This window comes from Arachis duranensis, chromosome 1 (genome assembly GCF_000817695.3).
Source record: "Arachis duranensis cultivar V14167 chromosome 1, aradu.V14167.gnm2.J7QH, whole genome shotgun sequence".
In the NCBI taxonomy this organism is placed as follows: Eukaryota; Viridiplantae; Streptophyta; class Magnoliopsida; order Fabales; family Fabaceae; genus Arachis; species Arachis duranensis.
In genome coordinates, this window is record NC_029772.3 from 11,603,055 (window position 1) to 11,619,767 (window position 16,713).

The following is a 16,713-nucleotide window of genomic DNA, read 5'->3' on the forward strand; positions in this document are numbered from 1 at the left end:
GTTATTTTTAATATATACGTAACACACGTATATATTATATCTTGTTAGAGATGATATTAAGTTGGTATCTAATAGCTCACAAAAGTAAGTTGTAACTGATTAGGATTGAATAATTTTTTGATAGTATTTGTTTTTGTAACTTTAGTTAGAATGATAAAAAAAGTTTGTTTTGATTAGAGGTTAAAGCTAGTAATAGTAATTACCTCATAATCATAGTTAATTTATTTACCATATTGAGTTAGGTTTTAGTAAGATTAATTTTCTAATAGCTATAAATAGTAGATATATAACAATATGTACTCTAATGTATTCTGTTATTTTTCTTTCAATTTTAGATTTTGTATTTATTCATATGACAAATTCATTTTCTTGAGTCTTCTTCTTCCACTTCAATCTTATTTTCTTCAATAAAATTAAATCCAAATCACGATTTTGTCATGGTGCGGTGAACGTGAAAGATCGTAAAAGATGTGAAGATTTTGGATTCAAATAGAGCATTGAATTAGCATCAATGGCCAACACTCCTGACCTAGTGTCGAGGGACAGCTCACATGAGAGTTTTCAGCTTCGAAATCTAGCTCGCATTATAAGTCATCGAGTACCAATTTACTTTTCAGCAAATGTTTACTTCCTACACCCAGCTTTGGGCAATTCAGTTCATAATTTCAACAATAATCCAAGCAGTGTTTTTAGAAAAAGAGGACGAAGAACTCGTGAAAGTAGAGGTGGAATAAATTCAACACCTAAGACCTGTTTTTATTGTCACAAGGCAGGGCATCTTGTGATACTTGTTACCACAAACATGAATTTTCACTTCATCTACAAAGGCAGAAATGGCCACGAGAGACTAGCAACGGAGTTATGGCTAATCATATTACTGCTGAAATTGAAGAGAGCAGCACTTACAATGTCAAACAGGACAAAGAAGCTGATGGTCAATCCCAATTCAATCAGAGTTTGAGAGATGCACTGCTGTGCACAGCTTTTTCAAGGAGCAAACGTGAGAGATGTTAGTCAATCAAATGCAGGAAGTGGAGGTATACCTTTAGGGACTTATAACCTTTGCATGAGCTCTCATATTGCATGATTTTTGTCAGTAAAAAGTTTTTTCTCGAATTCTTGTGTGCTTGATACCGGAGCTACTGATCATGTATCACACTCATTGTATTTTTTTTACAAATTTTAGACATATTAGACCAATTCTGATAAAATTACTAGATGGAACACACAAGTGCAACTATAAGTGAAACTGTGGTATTTTCAATTACATTCTATCTCACGAATGTGCTGTACATACCAAACTTCAATCTTTTATCTATTTCTAAACTTACAGAAGGCCTGCATTACAAATGTGTTTTTACTGAACAAACTTTGTGAGATATAGAATCGGACCTCTATGAAGATGATTGGCACAGCTAGAGTAAAATATGGATTATACAAGCTGCATTAGAGTTAGCATATAAAGACAACATAGAAAATACAACATATAATAGGAGTACTAGGATTTTAGACATGCAAAGTCATAGTGACAAGATTTTACTTTCTTCTAATCTTGGGTCATGTACCTGATGCGTGAGCATCTTTTCTTTTTTTTTTCCTAGTAAATTTGTATTTAATTTGTTGAGTTTAATAAAGAATTAATTATCTTTTAGCCACTATAGATGTTACTTTGAGTCGTATAAAATTCTGTTTATTTTAGGTAGCATTTGGCTAGATTTGATGGAGATTCCGCAGAAAAAGAGAAGAAGGCGAATGAGGCTGTCAACCCTGATCTCTCTGCACTCAAACCTAAATATCTCGAGTTACAGAGATCCAATGAGCGTGATTCCAATGGTGTTGGAAAGCTAACTTTCAGAACTTTCTAATGATATATAATAGTCCATACTTCTTCTCTACCAGTGCAGCCAAGGTTGCGCCTAACTTGAGATTTCTCAAGTTAGGCGCAAGGATGAAAGAAGAACGCCCAAGAAGCTCTGCCTAGGCGCAAGACAACATCAACAACACGCAACAATTAGCGTGACTTCAAGTAAGGTGCACTCCCATCTCAAATAAGGCGCATTGCCTCCTCTTCAGTTCAAGTTAGGCGTTTTGTGTGGTGAACAGCATGAAGTTAAGCGTGGATCTTAGGAAACCAAGTGGTCCTCACGTTACAAGGCGCGGATTATTCAATTAATTCTTATTTAAATTTAAATTTTATTTTAAAATAGAAAAAAATATTGTTTTAATTTTATAAAATATATTTTAAATTAATTAGGATTATATATAAAAAGAAAAAACTTTTCTTCTGGAAATTATTCCATCTCATCCCAAAAATTCACCGTTTACCAGAATCCTAGTTTTCACTCTTTTCCATGAGCAACTAAACCTCCACTGTTAAGGTTAGGAGCTCTGTCTATTGTATGAATTGATTATGTTCTTTGTTTTCTCTATTTTAATTTATGTACTGATTTATATTTCAAGAATTGTTTTCGTTCTTTATTTTATGTATAACTTGGAAAAGCTCTTTACTTGAATAACAGCTTGAAAACATATTCTCCTAAATTTCTAATTATTTGGATTTAACGGGATACGTGACATATAATCCTCTTATATTTGGGTAATTAGAATTTCTGTGGTATAATAATCAGAATTAAACTTCACCCTCTAATTGGAATTAATTGACCAAAGAATTGGCAGTTGATCAATTTTAGAGGAGACTAAAAAGGTCTAAGGAATTATGGTTTAGTCACATATGGTTTGCCATGAATTAAATATACATGATTAAAATAGTTAATAAGAAAAATCAATCAGGAAAATAGATAACTCTGAAGCCTTAACTGTTTTCTCCATATTTTATTCCCAACTTATTTATTGTCTGTCTTCTGATATTCTGAGTTTCCTGTTTAATGCTCTTTGAACTCTCAAACACCATTTTCTATTTGTCTAACTAAGTAAATCACTTAACCATTGTTTCTTAGTCCATCAACCCTCGTGGGATCGACCCTCATTCACTTGAGGTACTACTTTGTACGACCCGGTGCACTTGTCGGTTAGTTTGTAGTTGTAAATTTTGCACCAGTACGGCTACCCCAATGCAAATTTGACATTATCAAACAAATATATCCTTGTGTGCAGTTTCCTGTTTCTACTTGCTCTAAACCATGTGATTTTTGCTATTATGCGAAGCAAAAACGGTTACGATATACCCTTAGTAAAACAACAAGTTTAAACAGTTTTGATTTAATACATGTTGATATCTGGGAGCCAATGTCACTTCTACAAGGTTATAAATATTTTTTAATTGTAGTAGATGATAAAACCATATTTGTATAGATTTATTTCATGAAATTAAAGTCAGAAGCCAGCAGTTTGGTCCAGAATTTTGTTGCCTATGTGAAAACACATTTTAATTCTCAAGTAAAGATTATTCGAGATGACAATGGTCTTGAGTTTAAACTTGATATTTTTTATAATTCATAGGGTATAGTGCATCAAACATCATGTGTTGAGACACCTCAACAAAATGGTATTATTGAGTGGAAACACCAACATATTTTTAATATTACAAGAGCATTAATGTTTCAATCGTCCTTGCAAATTTTTTTTTGAAATTTCTCTATTGGTTTACCTGTTCATTTAATTAATAGGCTTCCAACTCCAGTTTTAAAAAATAAAACCCCTTATGCTACCTTATTTGGTAAGGAGGGGACATTAGTCACCTTAAAGTGTTTGGATGCTTGGCTTTTACTTCAACGTTAACTCATGGAAGAAAAAAATTTGATAAACGAGCAAGAAAGAGTATTTTTTTTGGCTACCCAACTGGCACAAAAGGATATATTCTGTTTGATATTCACACTAGATAACTATTTTTGTCTCGAAATGTGAATTTTTATGAATATTATTTTTCTTATAAATATTTTCATGATGACATGCTCACAAAATCCATAAATGCCTCTTCTCTACCTAGTGCTGATTCTAATTTTAATGGATTTGATCTTTTTACTTATGATTTTTTAAATGTATTTCATCCATCTCATGCAACTATTGATTCTTTTCATGAGTCTAGTGACCATATATCACTCACTGATTCACATGTAACTTCTACTAGTCCATCAAATAGTGCATCATCTAATTCTCATTCAAATGATAACATGCATAATCAAGATCTTAGACGATCAACTCATACACATAAACCACCTTCTTATCTTTAAGATTATCATTGTATATTACTTAGAACAGGAAGTTCTAGTAACCAATCGTGTTTCAAGCGATACGGTCTATCTCATATGGTAGATTATAGGAAGCTGTCCCTGTCCATAGAGCCTTTTCCCTAGCAATAATCACAACAGTTGAGCCAAAGACTTATGAACAAGCTGTGCGGCACGAATGCTGGAGAAATGCAATTAGTGCAGAATTACTCGCTGAAGAATAAGACTTGGTCTATTACTTCTTTGTCTATTGGAAAGCGCATCATTGGATGAAAGTGGATTTTTAAAATGAAGTTTGATCGAGATGGTAGTGTTGAACGCCACAAAGCACGTTTGGTGGCTCAAGGTTTTCGTCAACGAATTGGTTATGATTACTTTGATACATTCAGTCCAGTTGTAAAATTCACCACTTTATGACTGATTCTTACTCTTGCTACTGTCCATGGCTGAAAACTTCACCAATTAGACGTTAATACAACATTCTTGCATGGTGAGTTGAAAGAAGAGGTTTATATGAAACCTCCCCAAGGTCTCGATGTTCCAAATGGTGCTGTTTGTAAGTTGAATCGTTCTTTATATGGCTTGAAACAAGCAAGCCGTCAATGAAATTTAAGATTAAATGATTTTCTTCAACAACATGGTTTTATCAAGTCTCCTCATGATCATTCTCTGTCCATCAAGCACATTAAGCTTGACTTGGCTATTATTATTGTTTATGTTGATGATCTTGTTTTATCTGGAGATAATCTATTTGAAATCGAAGCTATTAAAGGGCTCTTGATGCTGAATTTAGTACTATGAACTTAGGCCGGTTGAAATACTTTTTTGGAATGAAAGTTGCTCGTAGTTCCAAAGGAATTGCTTTGTATCAACGTAAGTACACTCTTGATTTGTTTGAGAAATATGGTATATTGGAAGCTAAATCTGCTTCAGTTCCTATGTTGTATAATGGAAAACTTTCTAAGGAGAGTGGCACAAGATTATCAGATCCATTACAATATAGAAGCTTACTCGGACGACTCCTATATCTCACTAATACTCATCCGGATATTGCTTTTGTAGTTAGGAAGCTCAGCCAATTTTTGGATTGTGCAACTGATGAGACAAGGCAGCACTACATGTTCTTCGATACATCAAGAAATCTCCTTCTAAGGGTCTTTTCTTCTTTTCAAATAATGATCTCAAATTGACTGGTTATGTTGATTCGGATTGGGCAACTTGTTCCGATACTCGTCGATCAATAACTGGATATTGTTTTTCCTAGGTTCTTTATTAGTGTCTTGGAAGAGTAAGAAGCAAACAACTGTAGTATGTTCTTCCTCAAAAGCTAATATCGTGCCATGGCACAAGCAACTCGGGAAGGTCCGAGGCTTCTTTATCTTCTTAATGACTGACATGTATCTCATCCTCAGCCAATCAATCTCTATTGTGACAATCAATCAGCATTGTATATTGCAGCTAATCCAGTCGTTCATGAAAGAACCAATCACATTAAAGTAGATTGTCACATTGTTCGTGAAAAGACTCAAATAGGGGTGCTGAAATTGCTACCTATTAAATCAACTCATCAAATGGCTGATTTACTTATTAAAGTGTTATCACTGGCTGTCTTTGAACCTTTACTTTTTAAGTTGGGCATGCTTGACTTACACGCCCCACTTGAGGGAGGATATTTTGTAGATGATAAAAGGTAGTTAAAGATTTCAACAAGTCTTATTTCAAGGAAAGATGATAATAATGTTGCTGAACTTACAATTAATTCAATCAGTTTCAACTTGAAAAAGGATGTTGAAGATGATATTAAGTTGGTATCTAATAGCTCACAAAAGCAAGTTGTAATTGATTATGGTTGAATAATTTTTTAATAGTATTTGTTTTTGTAACTTTAGTTAAAATGATAAAAAAAATTATTTTGATTAGAGGTTAAAGCTAACAATAGTAATTATCTTATAACCATAGTTAATTTATTTACTATATTGAATTAGGTTTTAGTAAGGTTAATTTTTTAATAGTTATAAATAGTAGATAACAATATACACTCTCTGATATACTCTGTGATTCTTCTTTCAATTTTAAGTTCATATGATAAATTCATTTTTTTTGAGTCTTCTTCCACTTTAATATTATTTTCTTTAATAAAATTAGATCAGATCACGATTTTATCATATCCTATAATAGATTTCAAATAACATTTATCACTCAAGTGAAAATTGAAAAAAAGAATTCAGTTACTTTTTGTTCTCATCCAAGAAACCAAAAAAATAAGGCCACCACTTGCTACTCTTTTATATTATCAACAAAGATAATTAGATAAGTGTAGATTTAGAACGCCTGAAAAACTTTATTATAACATAATTAAGATTGGTAAGATACTAAAACATTAAACACTAAACTTTAACATTAGTGGCAGGTACTATATTAAACTGATGTTAAATAATAAATATAGTTCTTGTCCTTGTCTCTTTTCTCTGAAGAAATTTAAAATTATTTACCAGCCGAAAAGTTTAGATTCACATTCGATTTAGTGGTGTGTGGGTTTTGAAAAACGCATTATTTTTTGGCTTTGAACGGTGTACTTGTATATATAGTTTATTTAATTTAGTGATATATATTATATTATACACAATGCAATTATTTATTGTATTGAACGGATTAAAAGAGAAAGAGAAAGAAAAAATAAACCGTAGGAATTTATGCCAGCATTTCAACATGCATGATACGTTTCTTTACTCCATATTCTTAACTATATAAACCTACTTTTTTTTTCTTTCTTTTTCTTTTTTCTTTCCTTCTAATCTTAACAACAATAATAAAGATAAAAAGAAAAAACCGTAGTCAATATTCTACTACTCTTCCAACAACTCCTAAATGCTTTCTAGTATTCTTGACTATCCACTAAAATGTTCTCTGACTCCTATATATATTCTACTAATACATATATTACTTTTATTTAAAAATAAATAAAAAAACCAGAGCTTAAATTAAGGACACACAGAAAATACTAAATTATATGAGGGGGGTGTGTATTAGTTTATATTTTAGTTATGATATATGTATAGTACTTAAAAGGTGCATCTATTAGTATTATGTTAAATTTATGTATCATTATTATTTAACTGTATTTGGCTATTTTTTCATATTTCATCTTAATTAGGTACTATTTATATTTACAATTTATAAATGAAACAACTATTGGATATATATAAATTATTTCCTTTTTGTACACAAACAACTACTATATATTCTTTATTTATTTAGTAACAAATTGTTTATGTATATAATTTTAGAATATTGTTAGTTATAAGAAAGAAAATAATCAATCAACAATACATTGATGTCAAAATAATTAACATACATACATACATATTAATATATTATGTTAATATGTGCATGATAAAAAATTCAGATGCACTTAACTTCACTTCATGTGAAGTTAATAATTAAAATTTTTTAAATAATTTAATAAATTAATTTATTATCTAATAATTTTTAACTATTAATTTCACATAAAATTAATTAATAAAAATGGGGTATTAATATGATAAAACATGAATGGAATAGAATAGCTTAAGTAGTAAGAATGGGGTATTAATCAGTGTCCCTTTCCTCTACCTACAATTTCCCTTATTAATAGCAAGTGCTCCCCACACTCTTTTAACCTACCAGACACAGTGAAAATGAGAGTGTGTTATGTTATTAATAGAGAACTATTTCAAGCTACTTTTCCTCCCTTCAATATCTCTATCCCTCTCAATACTCTCCTTTGGTCAATGTCTTCTCTTCTCACATTGATCCGTATCTTCGTTAAGCAAATAATACCCCTATTGAAAGTGAACCCTAATTTTCCACAAACTAAAATTTCTGTACGAATAAAGTGACAAATAAACTATTTAAGATTTATATTTTAAATAGATTAATTTTTAAAAAATATATTTATAAAATTTTTTATAATAATAAATGTAGACAAATATATTTAAATTAAGATTTTATACTCTAATTATAAGATTAATCTGAAGATAATATGTTCACTATATTTATTATCATAAAAAATTTGTTAGTATTTTTTTAAAAAAATTAATATATTCGAAATATAAATTTTTAAAAAATTATTTATCATTCTACTCTTTCTTTAAATCACTGTTTTTTTTTGTTAATTCTTAAATTTTACCTTGCAAACTTAACTCTACTGGCCACACACGTTGACATGATAACTGATAAGTGAAACATACTAATTTTTTTAAAGTTTTTGTTAGAATTTGGAATACAATATATTTATAAAATATAGAGAATTTTATAAATTATAATAATATATAGATAAATACTAATAGATACTATATTTTAATCCAGTTCAAGAATATAAGGCAAAAATAAAATTAAGCACATCTTTCTACTAAAATATAGTTGAACACAAATGACATATATATCATGTTTAAAATATCCATCTTGAAAATATAATAATTCAATATAGTATTGGTAATTAATTCTATAATAATTTATTAATTCAAACAAAATCGTCTCTATATTCAAAGATTATAAGTAATCCTTTTTATAATATTTTTTAATTCGATAGACTAATGACTTTTATGAATAATATAAATAATAAATTTTAAAATTAGTCCAATAAAATAAAAATACACTATATTCTAAATTATTTAAATAAACTAAATTTTAATATTAAAATAATAAATTAAATATCAGATATATCTGTTATTCATATTATTTAATATTTTTATTATCTACCAATACTTTTCCTTTAAAAAACGAAGCATTGCTTAACCATTACTAAACTTAAGATTAGCTGAAAAAATATTTAAAACCGAAAAGATTACGGCTAAAGATAAATCCTCTCCCTCAACTATATAAGTAGCTACCACAACCATTCACCTTTCCATAACCATAACACAAACCGCAAACACTTCTCTTCTCACTCTCTTTCTCTCTTAAAAAAACAAACACTTTTCCAGTTTCTTAACTTCAATTCACTAAACATGACTCGCATGCTAAGAATCCTCCAATCCGCCACCGCCAACAACGCCACCACTACCACCGCCATAGCTGCTGCCGTGCCACCGGCCGAGGCAGCCTCAGTCGAGTCCGACTTCGTCGTCATCCTCGCTGCGCTGCTCTGCGCACTCATCTGCGTCGTCGGCCTCATCGCCGTCGCACGATGCGCCTGGCTCCGCCGCGTCCCCGTCGCAGGCACCGGAGCATCTCCACATCAGGCACTCGCCAACCGTGGACTCAAGAAGAAGGTACTCAACTCGTTACCAAAATTCACCTACGTCGACGGCGACGGCGCCGGTGCCGGTAACGGTGCTGACGCCGGCGTCCGGAGGAAGTGGACAGCCTCATCGGAATGCTCAATTTGTCTGGCGGAATTCGCCGCCGGCGACGAGGTCAGGGTGCTTCCGCAGTGTGGCCATGGCTTCCACGTGGCATGTATTGACACGTGGCTGGGATCACACTCCTCCTGCCCGTCCTGCCGCGCCGTCCTGGCCGTTGGGAGATGCCAAAAATGCGGCCAGTTTCCGGCCGTTCCAAACGGCGCTACCGTAGTAGCAATTGCCGGCGAAACAGAATTAAAATCTGTCGTCGGCAACAGCAATGGTAACGCCGGAAGTAATAGCCGGCATGCTAGCAATGATTTCTTGCCTTAAAAGTTATATTTCTAAAGAAAATTCGAAAAATTACCACAAAGGTGTAATTAGTTGCAATTATACCAGATAAGAGTATTATTGCTGCCACAGGCACGGTTGCGGATCATAATTAAAAACCAAAGATGTATTTCTATGTATATTTTTAGAGGCTTCTTCTTAATTTTTGTTATTTTTTTATTACTAGTTTTTGTTTTAGTCCTTTAAGTTGATCTGAAGAGATTGATTATTTGGGCGATTTTTCTCTTGTTAACACCCTTCCCTACTTGAAGTAGTTATTACCCTCTTTAATTTGTTTTGTTTAATCTTTTTTTTTTCTTTTACAAAGGAAGTGTATGTACTCTATAATCTAATTGTATATATAACTTTATTATTCAATAATCTTAGTCATAATTTTACTGTGCTACAATTTTTCTCTTTTACTTTTTTGTCTCAAGGGACATGGTCTCCATTGTTTTAGAATAGCACAAGATGATCAACGAGGATGAGTAAAATTTGCAATTATTTTCATTTCTCTGTAGAAACTAACATGCTGTAATAAAAGATTTGGATTTTTTTAATATATAAAATTAGTGTAGCAGTGAATTGAGGGGGAGAATATATAATTCTAGTTATAAGAAATAAAAAGTTAATTATGGAACTCTTAAATTAAGTTTTCAAGCCAAGTACAGAAGTAGTTTTTGGAAAAGGACAACCCAATAATAATGCCTCTAGTATGGAAAATGTTACTGTATTTTCCTCTTTATTTTCTTTTGTTTGTATTTTTTTAACATCAAAATCATGCATTAGCATTTTGTTATAGCAATAGACATGCTATGTCTCACTTATAGTAGACATTAAAGCAATGACATGTAACTAAAACTGCATGCGTGATCATCTAGCTAGTTGGAAAGTTGGATTATTATAGATTATGGATTAAAAATAATAATAATAATTAAAAAAAAAACATGTTATGGCATGGCATGGTATGGCATGCATGATATATATACTCTGCAATCTGCATAGAAGAATGTAATATGTAAATAGATCAAAAATCGTATTAGTTACCAACTCCTATAGTCTAAATAAAATTCATATTTTATTTAATGATAAATTGTTTACATAATATGTAAGTTCTTGAAATGTTATATAGTCCAAACAAGAAGCGCTGTGGTTTTGAAACTTCCTGTGTGTCTATACTCAGTTTATGTTCTACTTTTTGTTTTGAGTTTATGCAGCATGAAAAACTGGTTTCAGCTTTTCTTTTCTTTTTCTAAATGCACTTTTGTTGGGTACCAATTATTACCAAGCATTCTCTGACCAAGAAAAAAGGGGAACTACCATTACCAAGCACTTTGTAGTTTGTACCAATTATTACCAAGCATGTAGTCATAATTGTGCATATTTGTGCATCAATTAGGTCAGTCATACTAATGAGAAGAAGTATTATTTTGAGTAAAAGGGTATCAAGAAATTTTCATAATGTTAATGCTCAATGCTAAACCATCACTAGTTAGAATATAAGTAACCTAAGCTTCTACTAGAAGCTTGATTTCCACTAGGTGTAGTGTTGATCCTTTTATTTCTTATTTTAGTATTTAACTAATCTCTTTTGAAAAAAGAAATACCCAGAAATAGGGACCAAGACAAATTAAAATAAAGGTTAAAGTGAAGATAAGACAAAAGAGGGAACATAAAGGTAGTGCAAGTGTTTATTTTATGGAGTTAAAGAAATAATAACAATAATAGAGAGTTATTAAATAAAGGTGGTGATGCCTTTTGGGTACCTACAATATGGTGATGGTCCTCTTCTTGCATCTATCCAAATTCCCATTAACTATCTTTCTTAATGGGAGGTCTATAAATAAGAGTTTCAACACCGTTGATGCCTAATTGTGTAGAAAAAGTAATACTTTGATGGCATCTTTCTACACTGTTGTTTAGTAGAATAATAATAATATAATGTATGTATTTGTGTGGCCCCACCCACCATTTATCTTCCTAGGTTATCTTCTATTCCCCCCTCTCATGTGAAGCTTTAGTGAGAACAACTCACTAGCAAAGTTGAAAGTTGAGACTCGAAAAAGCAATATCCATATTTCCCTCAGATTCTCTAGATACATTATTAGGAAGCACCATGATTGCCAAAATATTACATCCATTTTCCCCTTTTTTTTCCTTTTCTTTTTTTCTTGTCATATGTAACTAACTTTTATTATAAAAGTTCTACTAATTCGATTTTAAGAGTATTTTAGTTTTAAATTCTAAACTCCAAATCATACTTCGTTAATCGAATCATGGAACACCCATGTTTAATTAGATTTATTTTCACACCATTTTTTCTTTACTTTTTTTGTTTTTATCCTAGTTGAGTTGGGGGAGTCATCAATCTATTGCTACTTTGCCTACTTTTTTTTTTCTTCATACTTTTTTCCATACCTTTTCCTTAGTATCTGACTTATCAGATGATGACAACTCCGTAGGCAAGTTGTTAGCTTTGCATACTACCTACTCTTTTTTCCCCCTCTTGTGACTCCTCAAATAAGTGCTGGTCAAATTTTTGAGATACCTTATTCTTTGGCCATCATCCATTGTATCCAAACTTGATTGTTACCTAAATTAATAATAGCTGTTTTATCATACCTACCACTGCTTACAGGTAAGGCTTTGTTAGCAAATTAAGAAACACACACAAAGCACATGAAATGATAGTAACTTATTCTTTTACTTCTACCCTCTAACTGGGGTTCTGTTTTATATACATCAAACACTTTATTTAATATAAGAAAAATACTTCACTACCAAAAAAAAAAAAACTAGAATGTGACCAATTATGATAGGAGCAATTTTTTCTTTTTAACCACCATAACTTCTTCCAACCACTAAAATATGCTGCCATCTATGTGACAATTGTTTCTGAAAGAAATGAGGTAATCTATGCAGCACAGTTCATATGTTTAAAAAAAGAAAGAGTCATAAAGAGAGGTAAAGAAACTCATTCTAGTTTTTGAAAAACAACTAATCACCTCGTTTGACTGTCAATTTTTGGGTCCTTCTAAGGTGAAAGCATTTTGACTAGTGAGTATTTTTCAATCAACTCTTCAGCTTACAGAACTGGAGAATGTGCTCAAGCTATCCACACAACACTATATTCATGTTAAGTACCATGAACATGGCCACATCATAATATTTTAACCATGTGCAGGAGATACCAAGAGAAGCTGAAGAAGGAACCAATCCTTGTGGAAGAGGTTTGAGAGGTAGCATATCTTCCGAGTAATGCTCAAAATAAGTGCCATGAAAGACATGCATTGATGGTTCTGTTAAACTTATAACTGAATTATGTAGAGTCAACATCTAATATGAACTAAGTTTCCTCTTCATCACTCTCACCCCCAAATAAGGAAGCCATTTTCATAGCAAGCTTGGCAGCCATGTCTCTCCTTTGGAAATCAGGCATCAACCTTAAACCTGCGCGCATGTTCCCAATCTCGGACATCAACTGTTCCAAATCGTCTAACTCAAGACATTTATCCTCATCTTCAGAATGCATGATATTGTGTGAGGAGTTCTTGTTATCCTCGCCTTCAGACCCAGTACTTGATGTTGTGGGCGGGACATCTTTATCAGATTTAATTTTGTTCTTGTATTCACAATCTGTATTTGTATTGTTTTGAGGAACCAATCCCCCAGCATCCAAGGAAGTCGCGGATACCCATGCTTGTTCAATTCCATCCCAAGGATCAGCTGAACCAGCTGACAGAACTTCATATTCCTGTTCATAATCAGATTCTTCTGATGATAACTCTGAAGAAAAACAGAGAACCAAAATTAGTGCTTGTATTGCACTGCCTGGCATATATTCGACATCAATAAAAGTGCCATACATCACACTTTAAGAAATGTAAGAGAAGAAAAATACCCTCTTTTGTAGGAAATGATGGTTGACTTATCCTATCACCAGATTTCAATACCATTCCAGGCCACATATGAGCAGAAAGAGCACCATAGAGACGTTCAACTCCTTGTAAATCACCATCTATAGACAAACCTGTAAACAGCAGTTCTTTTTCTCTCAGAAATGGAATAAATGTATGCAAATAATATAATTTGAAAAAAAAAAATCCAACATAAGTCAATGTTGTTCGGCAGGAAAGTTTGGTCATGAATAATGGCATTCCTACATGAACATGATCTATTAATCATCATTCTTAAATGATCCATCAATCAGCATCTGCCAGAGCAAAAAGCAGACTACTGTTCAATGGATTGTGTTGGCTTTAAAACAGGGAGGAGAATTTTACAGTTGTCAAAATCAGCATTAGAAGCACAAGCCTCAATGAATTCAATATTGTGTTCGGTGCACCATTCCAAGCAGGACCTTCTGATATCCCATGATGGTTCTTCATCTCCCAGTAAACTAGTTCCTTCAGATTCAGATATTCCATACTCAGGGAGCTCCGAATAAGGATCAATAGCAGAGTCTTCAAGTTTCAGTAACCGTCTTCTGTATTCAGCATGAACTGGATGACCTGGAAGGAGGTCCACTTTGTTTCCAATGCATAATAATATCTCAAAGTTTTGAATATCAGTGCCAGAAACCCAATTTTGGAGAGCAGTTAGAGAAGATGGCTGCATATAACAAGAAAAATGAAAATTAAGTTTACATTATATGAATATGTCACTGTAAATGCAAGCTTAAGGCAGGCAGAATAAAAAAAAAGTAGCCGAAGAATAGTTCACATGAATATTGATGTGTTTTGTTTATAGTTTGCAAACCAAGGTTCGGTCTAACAAAAAAATTAACTTTTTATACTTCTGTCCAAAATATAGAACATCATTAAAAACCATGTTAAAATATAGCTCAAACATAATGTTGTTGAACAGGCCGAAATTAGTTGAAACTTGGTCTGCTTGCTTCAAACCATTGTTTGAGATTCCTCATGACCAAAAACAAGACACACACTAAAACAATGAAAGTAACCAAGATTTTTTCATGGAATAAATGATCGTTGACCAAAAAAACAAATTGAAGAGTAGTCAAGTGAAGGAACTAACATTATTCATGTCAAAAACCATCACCAGTGCTGCTGCCTGTTGAAACACGGGCAGGTTCCGGACAGAAAAATCATCACGAAGATGAGCCATCCACACAGAAACATCAGCAGTATAGTACTTAGTGTTGATAGTCCATCTGTTCAATCCCGGTCAAACACACACCCAATAACATTTAAAATTATGCTTCGAATAAGTTCGATAAAATAAAAGCTACTCAAAGTCAACGTACCCATGTACATTTACTTCAGAAGCTGAATCAAAAGCATCTTCACTATCAACAGAGAGCAACCCTAAAATTGACATCAAATACAACCAAATCCACATTACTTCATGTAAAAATATATTAGAAGAACTAAATTAAGAAATAATTGCAGTGTGGATATAGCATACCAATGATATGTTTTCCAACTGATTAAGAAGTAATTTTTATGTAGTTACTATCCAACTAATTTTTTTTTTTGAAACAAAGGAAGCTCAACACATTAAAGTGGAGCATACAAAATAAAGAAGAAGACACACAACGAGCTACCCACAAAACCAACTCCTACCAACCCCCGTCCTATCAACAGCCTCCCCCAGGATCACCTCCCCGCCATTCTGTGTAGCTCATCACCGTCCTTGTGTGGATGACCTCCAGACTTGCTCTTGTATTCTTAAAGATTCGTGCATTCCGTTCCAACCAGATGTTCCAAATTACTGCAAAGAACACTGTCATCCACATCTTCTGCCCTTGTTGTCTATTATGCATGCCATGCCAGCTCTCAAACAATTCTCTAATGGTTCCAGGGATCACCCACTCTCTTCCTAGAGCCTGCAACCACTTGCTCCACACCTGCCATGTTACTTCACACTTAAGGAATAAATGCTCAGCAGATTCTAATTCCTTAGTACACATGACACACATACTATCACCCAGAAAGTTGACTCCTATTTTAGTCAGCCGCTCCTTGGTGTTGACTCGATCAACTACCACAAACCACCCAAAGAGCTCAATTCTCGGAGGTACGAGACCTTTCCAAATGGAGCTCGTGAAGCTATAACTTGTTATCTCAGCCGGTAGAGTCTCCGCCTGTATAGCCTGTATCACAGAACCAGTAGTGAAAACACCTGTATTTTCAAACTTCCACACCACACTGTCCTCCCGACCTGGTGACAATCTCACTGGCCTTAACCTCTCATGAAGCTGATTGACAAGTTCCAGCTCCCATTGGAACAACTCCCTTCTCCATTGGAAATTCCATATCCAATCAAGCCCATCCCAAAAACCACAATCCCCAACTAAATTAAGCATAACTCATCAAGAAGGTTCTACTGTTAGAATCCATGACTCGGCAATCACACACACATTTGATACAATATAATCTAATGGCAGCATAATAAACTTTACATTAATACTTAATATTGGGATGTAAAGTGAGGAAGAATTGTGAATCCATTACTGGTATTTGCTTACAAGTAAAGTAATATCTCTAATTAGCTAACTAATATCTCTAATTAGCTTAAATAAATCACATTAGGTGTAATACTTAAGAGTATACTTACAGCATTCAAAATTAATCATTAAACCTTATTGCATTTGCACACCAATTGAACTTCATAAGTCATAACTACTACTACTACAGCATCTAGGTTTGATCCAATCACTTTTAAGTAAAAAACGAACGATAGTATCTAAGCAAGAATTATGCTAAAAAGTGTTACTTCAAAACAATATCTATATGAATATCAAGCACTAAAATTATAGCAAACCAAAGTTAATAATCCAATTACAGATAAAATTGGTAAACCAAAGATTTTTTTTTAATTAAAAACAAAAGAGAAGAAGAAAGGGAAAG

At 32.8% G+C, this 16,713-nt stretch overlaps 2 protein-coding genes across 2 annotated transcripts; one reads left to right on the top strand and one right to left on the bottom strand.

Moving 5' to 3' along the window:
* The first annotated feature begins 9,065 nt into the window (after positions 1–9,065).
* Positions 9,066–10,186, top strand: LOC107478711 (RING-H2 finger protein ATL8). The gene has a single exon (XM_016098852.3). The coding sequence runs from the start codon at positions 9,176–9,178 to the stop codon at positions 9,842–9,844; it is 669 nt and encodes a 222-aa protein (XP_015954338.1). The 5' UTR covers positions 9,066–9,175; the 3' UTR covers positions 9,845–10,186.
* Positions 10,187–12,971: 2,785 nt separating this feature from the next.
* On the bottom strand, positions 12,972–15,244 carry LOC107477879 (uncharacterized). The gene is made up of 5 exons (XM_021129826.2): positions 15,108–15,244; positions 14,879–15,014; positions 14,125–14,452; positions 13,743–13,871; positions 12,972–13,627 (listed from the first exon to the last, which is right to left on the bottom strand). Exons 1-5 carry the CDS (start codon positions 15,200–15,202, stop codon positions 13,188–13,190), a joined length of 1,128 nt encoding a protein of 375 aa, XP_020985485.2. The 5' UTR covers positions 15,203–15,244; the 3' UTR covers positions 12,972–13,187.
* Between the last annotated feature and the right edge of the window lie 1,469 nt (positions 15,245–16,713).